Below are 15450 nucleotides of genomic sequence, written 5' to 3'. Positions count from 1 at the left end.
ATAAGGAATAGGAGCTGTTAGATTAACACAGGGATGGATAAGAACATCAGGTATAGGAGCTGTTAGTTTAACACAGGGATAGATAAGAACATAAGGAATAGGAGCTGTTAGAATAACATTGAGATACAGACGAAATAGAAGCAGGAGTACGCCATTCGTTCCCTCAAACCCACCCAACATTCAACAAGATCATGGTTGATCTTCCCCAGGCCTCAACTCCTCTTTAGTTCATGATAGCCCTCAACTCTCCATTATTTCAAAAATCTACCTTCTCTTTCACCACTTTCATTGATCAAGATTCCTTAACACTCTGGGGTTAGCATTTTATAGATTGTTAGACAAAGTACCAGTCCCCTCAACATATTAAGTGTATCATCGGTCCTTCACCAGCCCTTTGATACAAGTTTTGCTCCAACACTTCTTCCTCTTGAATTTTTCATTGCTCCTCCTGATGCACCAGCTTTTGCTGAGACAGAAATAAATCTTTTTTAAAAATTAACAATAAATGTGCCCTTTTTTAAGTCTAAAGAAACCGTGAGCATAGAATGAACAGGGTATGACTGTCATTGTCAAAAGACCTTGATATACAAACAGTTTGCTCTTAGTGAGTGTGCAAGTAGATAAATGCTTCTCAAAGGATATATAAAAATTAGTGACATCAAATGACTGGGATAGCAAAACACTTTATTTATGTAATGGCTTTAATGCCATAAAATACGCCAAGACACTTCACAGGTGTTTAATTAATCGAATTTGATACCAAGCCAATAAAATGAGGAGAGATGACTAAAAGCATGCCCAAAGAAGTAGGTTTTAAGGAGTGGATTGAAAGAGGAAGAGGCGGCGAGATGGAGAAGTAGAGGCAGAGCATTTTGGAGTTGAGGGCCTCAGTAGCTCAAGACATGACCATTGATTGTGGAGGGAAGAAAATTAAGCCTGAATTGGAAGAGCTCAGAGGGCTGAAGGACTGAACCACCATTAAAGACTAACAAACACATATTCTGCTCTGAAACTAGGGACAGAGCATAGCACGTCTGGTGCTGAGCCTTTCCCTGAGAGGCATACTATATGACTGCATCCCTCATGCTATTGCAATGTTTCTGCTGTGCATCGCCCTCTTGCTGTGTATGTGTGCGTGTGCGTGCTCCACCTTTGTCTTTCTTGCTGTCTGTGTCTAATGACAAAGTTGCTTATTTGGTGTATGTTTACTGAATCCCACCCAACCAAATTTGGCACACAACAGAACTGTCTTGCTGTTGGTGGATTTTGATGATACTTTGGGCTGTTTCAGGAAAGTTGGACAGGACATCTGGAATCACACTGCAGATTAGCTATCACTACCACAACTGAGCTGTTGACAGGGTAGGCCTGCTGAGGAATTGAGGGCTCCTGTTCATCTCCAATGTAGAATGCCACTCCTTTTGAGAAAGTACGTCAAAGTAGTCCCCATTAAATTTCAGCAAAAGGGTCACTTAGTTCAGATGATAGACAGTATATAGATCAGTTAAAGGTTCAGTTCCTCTGTTACAGCTGAGGTAGGCTCAAGACCTGCCTCCTTTCCCTACCTTCAACACATGACTGTAAGTTGGGAAATTATCATCAAGGACCTGTCTTCAGGCAAAGAACCCATGAGGAGAGAACTTAATGACCAGTGTACTCACCTGAAACCACATCCATCTGACTGTGAAGTTAATAGTGCTACCAACTCAACACACATGTGACCTCAATGTGAAAGTATCTCTGTGGAATTTAAAGAAGTAGAGGGTTAGACAGCCATACTTCTACGCCGAGCATAAATATGGCATCTCCTTTCTTACTAGACCCAGTGGAGATACAAAAGATAAATATTCATGATATGTACATAACCAGCACCTACATAAACTCAGGTTGTACACTCAAATGTGAGACATCACATGGTACGTTCACAGGCCTCAGACATGTGCAAAGAATATAGACATAAATGAAATGCAAACACAAAGACTGCACATGTGAGGTTTATACTGAAGGAGCACATTCACAGAACATGGACACTTAAGGAACATTTATAGATATTTATGAGCATAGGAAGATATGAAGAACAAATATGGGGCCCACACACAGAACAAATAGGCTTACATAGACCATGGATCATATATAGGACATGACCATGAACAAAATTAGCCATGTTTGTACGCATTCATGAGCAATATGCCTAAATATGATATAGACATGGACTCAGGACTCTTGTTCAAAGTAACTCTAATTACACCCTTCTTTATGAAATAAATCTTGATTTTTAATGTCCATAGTTAAACCATACGCTGCTATCACTTTTAATAGGCTGCAGGCCAGATGGAGAAATTAAAATCAAGGCGCTTGTATCTTTTCTTCTGTGAAGACAGTTTATTGACTTCCTCAGTCTCACCTCTGTCATCCCACCCCAGTGTTACAGGTGCTCCCTATATATATTTGTCCAGCCAATTAATGGTCACAGACTATTTTTCTTCACTAAAAAGCTCAACAATGGGATTCATCCAACGTTAAAATAATAGAATGGAGTCAAGGAGAAAATGAGCTATTTCTGCTTGTATTTTTTAAAATTCTTGCGGGACTACAGCCTGTATTTCCATGGCCCTGGCTTTCTTGTCCCCAGTGCTTTAGTCTCTGTTCTGTTACTTGTTGTGTTAGGAGAAGGTGTCTGTCCCTGTAATCATTTGGAATATTTATGCCTCCATAAGGGAAGAAGAGGGAGGATTCATTAGCCACTGAGGACAACATGATACCTTACCATGGTGACTGTACCTGCAAGATTCTGTCACATCAACTCTCTTGCATTTCCTTGTAGAATACAGTGCTACCATTTTTGCAGCTCTCGTTCTTTCAGCCTACCATGGGAATTAAACCTGATATCTTCTCGGACCATACCTCTCTACATCACCGAAACAATGCAGTCACCCTCTGGAAATATTCCGAAAGCTGCCGATTGGGATAATTTTATATGACAATTCAATCAAATAGCATTTTAACTTGTTTCTCCATGCGGGTACAGAAATAAAAATAAAAATAAGTTTGTTTTTAGTTGTGTCGCGAATTAGCCCTCTTGTCTCAAAATGCTTATTGATCCAGTGGGCTAGGTCCTCCTAAATGCTTGGGAAGTTGGTAACTCAGACTAAAAGTGGGTGAGTGAGCCCCCTGTTCATTTTCTCCTGCTCCAAAATTGTCAGTTCCATGACATGCTACCCACAGACTCTGCAATTTGTTAAGTAACAGTATAGCCAGAGGTCAGTAGGGAAGTGGATGGGGCAGCCACCTTACATTGTAGAGAATATCCAAATTACAACACGCAGCAAAGCACACAGTGGAAGTGAGCAAAGACAGAGCAGCAGAAAGCACCAAGTAAGTGGGCTTTTGAGTGTTCACAAGATCTCCCAGCTGATTAGATTAGGGACTTAGCATCGCACGTGTCTTCTGGTACTTTTCTCTCTTGAAGTAGGTCAGTAGCTTGAGCAATAATGCGTGTCCATTCTAAACTGGCAGAAAACATCAAAACCCACCAACAGTCAGCACATCTTAAATGCTTGGGGGTCACCAGTCAGACTCTCCCTCAAGCATAGATCCATTTTACACACGTTCATAGTGTCTGTCTGCTTTCTAACTTATATTTCTCATCCCGTTTTAGTTCATTTTACCCAACTTTCATTTTTCTTTCTTTCCTTTCCTATCTCTCTTTCTCCCCCTTCCCGTCCCGCTTCCTTCCATAGACGTGAACGATTTAGAGAATAATAACCATAATCGCAGAGTAGCAGCTGTCAATCAACGAGCTGACAATTTCTCCACAGTGTCCGGAATGGTGCCTGGAGTGAGCCCCTCACCATCCCTGTCCGCTCTGTCCAGCCGTGCGGGGTCAGTGTCCAGCCTGCACGACCGGCTAATGATCGCCCCTGGCAGCGAGGAAGCCATTGAGCGAATAAAGGTAAGCACACTCAGACTGTGACACTGGGAGAGAAACAAAGAGTTCATGGGAAATGCCATTATTTGTGACAAATGTGTAAAATTATGAACTTGAATGGTTGTAGAAGTGAAGAGACTGAAATAAATTTGGTGCAGCTTTCCAATTCAGTCAGTAGGTCAAATGCAGAGACAACACACCTTGGAAACGATAGCCGATGTATTTTATTGGGACTGAGAATGGAAGAAAAGAAATGATGAACTCACCTTGAATGCTCCTTTCTCAGGGCCTGATAAATGCCTCAACAATTGTTAATCCATACTCACCTTAATACCTAAGACCAACATACAAATCAGCCACTGAGTCTGCTCTGCCATTCCATCAGATCAAGGCCAACCTGATAATCCTCCAACTTGTCCGCTCCACACTCCCCTCCAGCTCCACCACACCCGGCACTTTTCCCTGCAACCGCAGGAAGTGCTACACCTGCCCCCATACCTCCTCCCTCACCCCCATCCCAGGCCCCAAGAAGACTTTCCACATCAAGCAGATGTTCACCTGCACATCTGCCAATGTGGTATACTGCATCCGCTGTACCCGGTGTGGCTTCCTCTACATCGGGGAAACCAAGCGGAGACTCGGGGACCGCTTTGCAGAACACCTACGCTCGGTTCGCAATAAACAACTGCACCTCCCAGTCGCGAACCATTTCAACTCCCCCTCCCATTCCTCAGACGACATGTCCATCCTGGGCCTCCTGCAGTGCCACAACGATGCCACCCGAAGGTTGCAGGAACAGCAACTCATATTCCGCTTGGGAACCCTGCAGCCCAATGGTATCAATGTGGATTTCACAAGTTTCAAAATCTCCCCTCCCCCCACCGCATCCCAAAACCAGTCCAACTCGTCCCTGCCTCCCTAACCTGTTCTTCCTCCCACCTATCCCCTCCTCCCACCTCAAGCCGCACCTCCATCTCCTACCGACCAACCTCATCCCGCCCCCTTGACCTGTCCGTCCTCCCTGGACTGACCTATCCCCTTCCTAACTCCCTACCTACACTCACCTTTCCTGGCCCCATCCCCGCCTCTTCGACCTGTTTGTTTCCTCTCCACCTATCCTCTCCTCTATCCCTCTTCTATCCGCCTCCCACTCTCTCCCTATTTATTTCAAAACCCCCTTCCCCTCCCCCTTTTCTGATGAAGGGTCGAGGCCCGAAACGTCAGCCTCTCTGCTCCTATGATGCTGCTTGGCCTGCTGTGTTCATCCAGCCCTGCACCTTGTTGTCTCGGATTCTCCAGCATCTGCAGTTCCTACTATCTCTGATAATCCTCCAGTCCATTTTCCTGCCTTTTCCCCATAACATTCGATTCTTTGGCTGATTAAAAATCAATCTATCTCAGCTTTGAATGTACTTAATTACCCAGCCTCAACAGCCCTCTTTGGTGGAGAGGTCCATGGACTCACTACCCTCTGAGGGAAGAAATTCCTCCTCATTTCTCTCTCACATGGATGACCCTTCTTCTTCTGAGATTTTTTCCCTCAGGTCCCAGACTCTTCCATAAGGGAGAAGAGCAGCTCTGCATTTACTGTGTTGAGCTTCCAAAGAATCTTGTATTTTTTGACTCTCAGTCTTCTAAGTTTCAGTGAGTACAGGCCCAATATCTCCTCACAAGACAGTCCCTTCATACCTGGTATCAGCCTAATGAACCTTCCCTGAACTGCCTCCAATGCCAGTATATCTTTCCTTAGATATGGAGCCCAAAATTGTCCAAGTATTCCAGCTGTGGTCTAAAAAGTGCTTTGTGTAGTTTCAGCAAAAACTCGCTATTTTTATGCTCAATTCTCTTTGAAATAAAGGCCAGCATTCCATCTCCCACCCTCATTACCTGCTGAACTTGTATGCTAGATCTTTGTAATTTAGGCATGAGGACTTCCAAATCACTCTGTGGCTTCAATACTGTGATATTCTATGTGAGAAATTCGAGAATGTTTTGCATGGGGTATTTAAAAGCTGAGTTTAAGCCTGGCCAGGACAGTGTCTTGGCTGGTGTAATGCCATCCTGCACATGGGCAAATGTCTCCATGATTATGTTTTGGCTACTATGTTCTGGCACATATTTGCCCAAATGATGCCGTTTCTTCAGCTGTCAATGGCAATGGTCAACCTTCATTGATAAAGTAGATAGAATTGCTCAACTGGAAACCACATGTTGATTTCATTTAGGCTGTCCACTTGCTCGCTGTAATGTGGATGATTTGTAATTGCCAGCCCTGTGTGAATTAAATACATCAGTGAGTTTCATAACAGCAAAGCTAAATGTTAGTCGGATTAGCCATTCCACCTTACCAGAGTTGTTACGTGAAAGATGTTGCCAGAGGACCTATCGTTCAGGGAATACACTTCACCTCTTTCAGGTTGGGTAATTCAAAAGTGAGCATTGATGATATCTCTGCATTATGTCGACAGGAAACAGAGAAGATAATTGCTGAGCTGAATGAAACATGGGAAGAAAAGCTGCGTAGAACAGAAGCCATAAGGATGGAAAGGTGAAGTACGACTAATTTCTCCCCAGAGTCTATCATAACAAGAAGTACATTTACACGTCCTTCAAAAATTTCAATCCAATCTCACCTGAACTTCCCTGCGCAACCCTTGACTCTTTACATTGTTTAGATATATTGACCCAGACGCTCCTGGTTGGATTCCCACATTATTCATTGATCGTGTTGATGGAGCAATTGTTTGTCTCAAACAGAGCCATATTCTCTACTGGGCCTTAAATTCAAAGTAGTTCTTTAAAGCCTATTGCTATAGAGACGAGGGCATCTACTAAAATGCTCTTTACTAAAATGTTCAAAATTTGCTGTGAGCACCAGATCCTGAAAGGAATAATTTCGATAGCTGCTGCTTTTGTCCAACCCTTCAACCTTAGTGCAGGGTTCTTTTGTTGAATGTATGCTTTAGTTCAAGCTACTACACCACAGATCACACCCTGGGGGAATTAACCATGGGTGTGAGACAGACCTCTACCCAAATTAAGGCCTCTACAGTGTTGGAATCAACTATGATCCAATTGAATAGTGGAACAAGTTTGAGGAAGTGAACAACTCATTACTCTTCCTATGTTTCTAAGTTACTATAGGTGGTCTTGAATGCTAAATGATACCCTCCTGAGTCATGTTTTCGTAATACATACGAACGTAAGAAAGAGGAGCTCGAGTGGTCCATTTCGGTCTTTTCTGCTGCCATTCAACAAGATCATGGTTGACCTGCCAACTTAACACCACCTTTCAACATTATCCCACATCCCTAATTCCCTTAATTCACAAAATTCTATCAATAGATCAAATTTATTTCCCTTTCATATCTGATGGCAAATTCTCAATAATTTTGAATTCATGTTACAGAGAGGCTCTCCTTGCAGAGATGGGGGTGGCCATGCGTGAAGATGGTGGTACATTGGGTGTCTTCTCCCCTAAGAAGGTAAGTTCTGTTAGAAAGAAACACGTGTGGATCTGACCAGCAGTAACTGGCCAGTATCAATCTTCAGCGACTTGGATGAAGAGATGTTCAGTATTATATGCAAATAGAAATAAACTGTATTTATGTTTAACCTTACTACATCCCTCAGAAATATTCCAAAGTCACACATACCAGTGCATTCTCTTTGAAGAGTATTTGTTGTTGCTGTTTATTGAACCGTGACAGCAAGGTCTGAAGCAAGGAGATGAATGACCAGTTAATCTGTTTCTCATTAACAAATGAATTTTAGCCAGAACACATGGAGATTTCTCTGCGCCTCATTAAGTACCTACGTAGGTTCTTTAACATTTGTTAAAGCACCCCCCCCACAACCCCCACACATACACACACACACACACACACACACCCCACGCTGAGCAAACCCACTTCAGGAGACTGAAGGGTGGGGCACGTGGGCAACAGTTTCAAAGTTACCAGGCCATTTCCGTCATCTGCCATTTTCCCCAATGGGAATCCCTTGTCAGGCCATTTCTGGATGTTGTGTACCCAACTTCTAAAGACCGGGGAACTCCCATGAGATTTTGGTCTCAGGAGATGCTGTGCCCAAGAGCAGGTCCAAGGTTGCAATGGAGGTGTGGGAAGTAAGATGGCCTGTTTGGATGGCTTGCCTTGCTCTGCTCAGATGTCAGCTTTCAGGGATATCGGGTTTGCAATTTAAATCCATGTGTTGAAATGCAAGTTTCCCTTTCCGTGTATTTTCCCAGAGGCAGGTGGGTTCCAGAAAACTGTAGGAACTGGCCATTTATGTCAGTTTGTGAAATATGGGCCAAACCTGCAGTGAAGTCAGGAAGCTTTTGACAGCTAGGTTTTTTTGCCAATGCCCATCATCATGCTTGCTCCAGGTCCTTCATTCCCTATGCTCCCTCATTTCTGCTCCATAACCCCAGGTACAATGTGGAAACTACATCAATAATTGCAGATTGAACACATAACCAGAGACATTTGTATTTATGTCAGATGGCTATGTTCTGAGACGAACCAATGTATTCACCTCTGTAAGCAATGTTTATAGAGGTGCAAAGGGGTGTGCTGTCTTTGTTTGATGCTGTAATGAGGTTGTGTTAAGTTCTTATTTCTTTTGGGCGGTTTTTAATGCTTGCTTATTTAATTGGACAAGATTGGGAGATGTTGAGAATACTAAAGATGTTTTCATTAATAATTTGAACGGCTGTATTTGATTGCCACTTTTATGAGGTTGTAAGACTTTTTTCATAGTCTGTTGGCTTATTTTTTTCAATTTCAAGAGCATTTTAAAAATGTATCAGTGTTATTATGTAGTTCACTGATTTTGTACATGCTCGATACTAGAAGTGTAGGTATGCAGGATACGCGGGTACAAGGAAATGACATGGGGATTATGGAGGGGGTTTGAAGGGACATAGGGTGTAGGGAGCATTGTGGCATGGAAGAATAAGAGAAAGCATGGAGGGTCATGAGGAAATGAGAGGGATTCAGGCAGGTATGAGGATGTGAGGAGTCTTGGAGTGGGCACGTCATTATGAGGTGAGGTTGAGAACAGTGAGGGTTTAGTGAAGAGTAGGGCTCAAGCACTTTAGCTGACATCTGAGCAAAGCAAGACAAGCCATCCAAACAGGCCAGCTTACTTCCCACACCTCCATTGCAACCTTGAACCTGCTCTTGGGCACAGCATCTCCTGAGACCAAAATCTCATGGGAGTTCCCTGGTCTTTAGAAGTTGGGTACACAACATCCAGAAATGGCCTGACAAGGGATTCTCATTTTTATGGGGAAATTCCAACCAATATTTTAGTTTACCTTCTCATTTTAAGGACATTGCCTAAAACTGAGCTCCCTGCATCTCTCTAATAAAGTTACAGATTATATGCTGAAGAAACAGTATGGGACTTGACCCCATGACCTTCTGCTGAAGAGATGAGTGCTACCAACTAGAGACATAACGCTCAAAATAATTCCTTAGCAAATTTGTAAGATCTCCATGTATCCCCCATACAGTCTCAGCAATTTTTCCCCATAGGGTACAACTCAATAAAATAATGTTAAAATTGATGCTGAGCATTGGAAGGAGAGTGGTTAGAAACATTTAAACTTCCTAATGGTTGTACGTCCTAGTGCTTGTGAATATTTATGGGAAAACCGTTGGAAGAGCCTTTGGATAGGAAGCATGTTTTCTTTCCACTGTCTCTGCTGGCTATTTTTGGAACCCAGGGGAAACAGAGACCCTCGTGCCTGAAGCAATGAATAAGTTGGCTTCTTGTACAGGCATGGTGCTTTCACCACCCATGGTACTGAGTAAAAAGTCGTTAGTTACAAGATGTAAAAATCCACACCATAAACCTCAAAGACCTTAATCAGGAGATTATAAGGTGTACTTCTCTAGAGCTGAATGTAGCTTAACACAGTATGCACGTGTGTGTGTCTGTATGTATGTGTGTGTGTGTGTGTGTATGTGTCTATGTGTGTATGTGTCTATGTGTGTATGTGTCTATGTGTGTATGTGTCTATGTGTGTGTGTGTGTGTGTGTGTGCGCGCGCGCGCGTGTGTGCGGAGGTGTGGGAAAAAATGTCCCTCATAGCTACCATTACCGAGATACCTACATCTGCCATCTAGTGGTTGCTGCTCTATAATTTGATAACCAATGTCATTTGTTATTCTGCTCTTTTTTTTGCTGTCTCCCTTCCTGGTTTTGAGTTTTCCTCTCCCCCATATACCTCTGCTTTAACTCCTCTTCCCGTCCCTTGCTGCATATCCGCTAATATTTCACTCCTGTTAGATTGTCAACAGAAGAGCTGCTCAGATGTTGCTGGAATCTCTGGGGGCATTTTCTCCCAAAGAGGTTTGTTCTGGGTGACCTAGTGTGTGTGAATAGTGCTGTGGTCCCTTGATGTGGTTTGCTATCTTGCTTGTTAAATGGAATCCTCGATTCCATTGTTTCTAGTTAATTTACTGATGTTAGTGTCTTCCAATAATGTTTCTTCATGTATCATTCCCAGCAATGAAAATGATATAAATTTCAGGTAGTGTACTGGGGAGGATTTTTAGACCTCTCATCCTCATTTCCAACAGCCCACCTTCAAATTTCTCCTCCTTTTCTGATCTCTTTCCCTGTGATTCTTTAAACAACTAAAACAACATTCCTCAAAGGGTGATTGAGAAATAAATGGGAATGGAATAGGCTCCCAACAGTTGCCTTACTTAATTTAAGGAAAAGATTGAAATTTGATGGAGCGGTGAAATACCTTGTCTATAATCTCACATCTGCGGTGAAATCAACACATTCCTTCATGTGTTCTCATACATGTGTAATGAATGGTCACCTAAATGGCATCAGTCTATCACGAGGGACTGTAATAACATTCTCAATAAGAATAAATCCTTTATTCTGTAAGAACACTGATATAAGTATAAATATTACACAGTCTGCTGTCCTCACTTCTCTGTGCTTGTGCCTTCAGAGGTACAATGTTTGTATCATCTAAGATGCAAGATCATCTTTTGTCAGGCTATATGAAGATAAGTTACCTCATTTCCTGGCTGCCTCATGTGTGTTTGTGTTTGGACCCCCAATGATTAATTAGCTTCTCACTGATTAATCATTTGCTTTGCTTTGTTTGCGGCTACCTGGTGTTAATTTGCACCCTCAGAATCATGGCAAGTGCAGTCGGCAGGTGAATGTATACTTGTCCTGAAAATACTTCCAAACTAAAACTAAAAGCGAGTCAAAGCTCCTCCTGTCTCAAGGTCAGGAGCCCTTCACAATTAGACTCTCATTTTCTTTCTACAAAAGGTCCTGCTTATGAATCTGTATCTTTAAGTGGAACTCAACATTGGGCTTCCTCCATAAAAAGGGCTGCTGTGACCATAATTTTGGTGGTTATACCATGTAGATATGAGCTGTTTATAGATAAACAATGTACAATGTCTTTACTCTGAAGTTGAGTACAATGCACTGACTCATTGATGGCTGTCTCATTTGGCTTAGCCACTGTAAAGGCATCACTCAGTTCTTGGTGCAGGCATCTCTCTGACTGCTGCCTTTGTTTTGAACTAACTAAATATTTTTCCATTTTCAAAAAATTCTCAATCATACAGTCATAGAGGCATACAGCACGGAAACAGACCCTTCGGTCTAACTCATCTATGCTGACCATATTCCCAAACTAAACTAGTCCCACCTGCCTGCACAGATGGATTGGTAATTTTCATCTGTCTACACACAGCACATTGTTGTGGAATACAATCCTTTAAGCAATACACGATCAGCATCTCATGGAATGTTACAGTTGATTAATTCTTCCCATTGAATACACTGTAAAGACTATATTTAGTGAAAAGAAATAATGAATGGGAGTTGAATAGGTAGAGAGTTGAAGGTTGATACATGAATCCTTGGCATACTAGGAGGGACTGGGTAAAAATATAATCACAGGTAGATTTCTAAATTCTAAGTGGATGCCAATCTTAGGGCAGTGGAACTAATTGACTAGCTACAGAGTGAGCACTGTAATTGCCACAACTTATCAAGCAAAAAGTGAGCTCTAATAGGAACTATTACTGGCCGAAGAATTAATGGTTAGAGGTTGGGAAGCATGGAACTTCAAAATGACTTGGCTGTGCTTGTTAATCAGTCATGAAAAGTTTGCACGCAGGTACAGCAAGCAACTAAAAAGGCCAATAGCATTTTGACTTTATTACGAAAAGATTTGAGTACAGCTATAAAGAGGTCTCACTGAATCTATATAGCCTCGGTAAGAACACACCTGACCTACTTTGTGTAGATTTGGCCTACTTACCTACATAAAGATATAGTTAACATAAAAGTAGTGCAGTGAAAGTTTATCAAACTGGTTCTTGAAATGGCAGATTGTCCTGTGTGAAGACATTAAATAGATGGAACCAATACTCTTTCGAGTTCAGAAGAATGAGAGGTGATATTATTCAATTCTTTGAAATTTTGTCACAGGTAGACAGTGCAGTTAAGAAGGCATTTAGCACACTTGGCTCCATTGCTCGGGCCTTTGAGTATAGGAGTTAGGACATCATGCTGAGGTTGTACAGAATATTGGTGAGACCTCTTCTGGAGTGCTGTATGCAGTTCTGGTCACCCTGCTATAGGAAGGATATTATTAAACTGGAGAGGGTCCAGAAAAGATTTACCAGGATATTGCCGGGAATGGAAAGCTTGAGATTTAAAAATGGACTGGAAAGACTGGGACTTTTTACACTGGAGTGTAGGAGATTGAGGGGTGACCTTATTGAGGTTTATAAAATCATGAGGGGCATAGATAAGGTGAATGACAAAGGTCTTTTCTCTTGGGTGGGGCAGTTCAAAACTAGGGGGCATATTTTTAAGATGAGAGAAGATTTAAAAAGTACATGAGGGTCAACTTTTTTGCTCAGAGAGTGGTTGCTATGTAGATTGTACTGCCAGAGAAAGTGGTGGATGCAGGTACAATTACAATGTTTGAAAGACATCTGGATAAGTTCATGAATAGGAAAGGTTTGGAAGGATATGCACCAAGCACAGGCAAATGGGACTAGTTTAATTTGGGAACACGGTTGGCATGGACTGATTGGATTGAAGGGCTTCTTTCTGTGCTGAATGATTCTATAAATGTACAGAAGTCAGGGCTCAACAAGATAGATGCAAAAAGATTGTTTCCCCTGCCTGGGGTGATCACAAATCAGGAGCCTCAGTCTCAGAATAAGAAGCAGGTTCATTGGGATTGAAATAAGGAACAATTTCTTGACTCAGAATATGGTGAATCCTTGGAATTCTGTATCCCAGAGGGCAGTGGAGATGCAATCATTGAGTATGTTCAAGACTGAGATCAAATAGATCCCTACATATTGGAACATCAAGGAATACAGGGATATGATGTTGAAGTAGAGGATCAGATGTGATCTCACTAAATGGAGAAATAGATCAAGGGGCTGATTAGTCTACTCCTGTACATGTTTCTTATCTTCTTATGTTGGTACAGACAATGAGAGGGTTTGTATGGTTCTGTTATCAATACAATGAGGTTCTGCTACAGTCCCTCAGGAAGGTCTCGATTGAAGCGGTTGACATTTATTTCCCAAGTTGCTGAGAAAACCTTACTCTGCAAGAATGCTCTTGCAGCGAAACGTTGGTGAGGAAATGAAGTTTGTGATGGGGAGCCAAGCCAAAAGCTTTACTCTTTGCAATATGCTGTTGAAGGAAAGCTCTGTCCATCCGTTGCTGCATGTCAGTAAAGCAGTTTGACAAATCAAAGACAGTGCAGTGCTCCTATGACAATTGCTTACTGTAACAATGTATGAATTTCTCTTACAGACTCCCCACCTGGTGAATTTGAATGAGGATCCACTGATGTCCGAGTGCCTCTTATATTACATCAAGGACGGAACTACCAGGTACAGATCCATATCAGTTTGGTCTAAACTTCTACAGCTGAGGCTTGTTCATGGTGTTGATGGGAACCTGATCAAAATCTAACAGCAGTGACTGTTTTGCTGTCCTCTAACAAATGTTTGTCAGTCAGTGTTGTTTTAAAAATAACATCAGAATTTCTAGATATCCAAAGAAAACACAGGAGAAACGAAATTTGATCAAAATAGATATGGCCCTATCTGTAGCCTTTGGGGGGCATAACTGATTCAAGTAGTTATAAGATCCAGATCAATGAATACAGCTAGCAGGTAAAATGTAACAGTTTTAGTAAGGAGCAGATATAACTTGTGCACACAGAGGCTGTGAGGCTGCTGAATGTATGACCAGATTTAATGATGAACAGCAATGATGTTAACATTCAGAATTGATTAGGGAAATAAAGATATATTGAACCAGATATTGGGCACATGGAATTGGCACTGCTGCTCATTCAGAGGATAAACCAACGTAGGCTGATTGAGCTTGTTACAACCAGACCCTTGGAGACGTTCCCCAATTGTTTACAGCTCAAGACAAGATACCTCAATCATTAAGCTCCAAGATGAGGAGGGATGAACTGCCCTCCTCCTTTATTCATCCTCTCTCATGGTAGGTTGCAACAGGTTTCATTTTAAAAAGGATAGCTTTCTCCCAGACCCAAATGAACTTTAAAAGAAGCCAATTTGACCAGAGGTTTTCTTGAAATAAAGAGTGAGTTTATTAATTATTAATTATAAAAATTAATAAACCAGCATATATACACAGTGTAAAAATAAGAGGTATATCCAAAAAGATAAAAGTTTAAAACAGAGATACAGAGCAGGCTTTGACTTGCTTGCAAATAGCAAATAGTTGAACATTGCGGCATCGCAGTGGAAGTCACCAAAAGCACTGACATTGGTAGATGAACATTTGGTTTCATGATTCTTAGTTTTCCAGATTGGCTGAGATTCTGTAGTTTTGATTCCTTTTAACCGTGATTGAATTCCAGCATTTAGGGTAAGAGAGAGTCCTCTTGTTGTCCTCTTTCCTTTTGTCTGGTTTGCAGCACCAGGTGTGAGATAATCTTTACCTGCAACACCGGAGTAACTTGCAGATATGTTCCTCAACTGTGCCCACCACAGCACACTAATGTTCAAACCCAGGCCACCTATTTACTCCAGTAACGTTGAAATTTTACCCCCTATTAGGTGTACTGTTCAAAGGAAGCACCGAAAATGAGTCCACAGTTTGGGGCATGATCCGCAGGGAATCATCAACCCCTCATTATCTTTGTAGTCACAAGAGATCACAATCTATTTGAAGTTTCAGGTTGCACTGTATCAGCCTCTCTCCAAGCAGCCATATTTTGCTGTAACAGCTCCCTTTTAAAAAGCACATTTTAGAATTATAAGTTAAGAATGTCCATAGTAGTTTGAGGCTCTGAACTGTGGTCATGACAAGTTAAATAGCCTATTTCCTTAGATAAAAGCAAAATACTGCAGAAGTTATAGATCTGAAATAAAAACGGAAGGTGCTGGCCTAACTCAGCTGGCCAGGCAACATCCGTGGAGGGAGAAACAGGGTTAACATTTCAAGTCCAATAT

The 15450-nt window shown here is 41.9% G+C and overlaps 1 protein-coding gene across 1 annotated transcript in view; it reads left to right on the top strand.

The window, feature by feature from the left end:
• Positions 1-15450, top strand: part of kif1aa (kinesin family member 1Aa) — a 269784-nt gene that overhangs the window by 143215 nt on the left and 111119 nt on the right. The window contains exons 14-17 of the mRNA XM_048604503.1: positions 3819-3952; positions 6397-6476; positions 7338-7413; positions 13769-13848. Of these exons, the coding sequence (XP_048460460.1) occupies positions 3819-3952; positions 6397-6476; positions 7338-7413; positions 13769-13848 (370 nt within the window). The remainder of the gene's footprint in view (positions 1-3818; positions 3953-6396; positions 6477-7337; positions 7414-13768; positions 13849-15450) is intronic.

Source organism: Rhincodon typus, chromosome 13 (genome assembly GCF_021869965.1).
Source record: "Rhincodon typus isolate 14 chromosome 13, sRhiTyp1.1, whole genome shotgun sequence".
NCBI classification, from domain to species: domain Eukaryota; kingdom Metazoa; phylum Chordata; class Chondrichthyes; order Orectolobiformes; family Rhincodontidae; genus Rhincodon; species Rhincodon typus.
The sequence above is the reverse complement of the archived record's forward strand: the minus strand, read 5'-3'. Positions and strand labels throughout refer to the sequence as shown.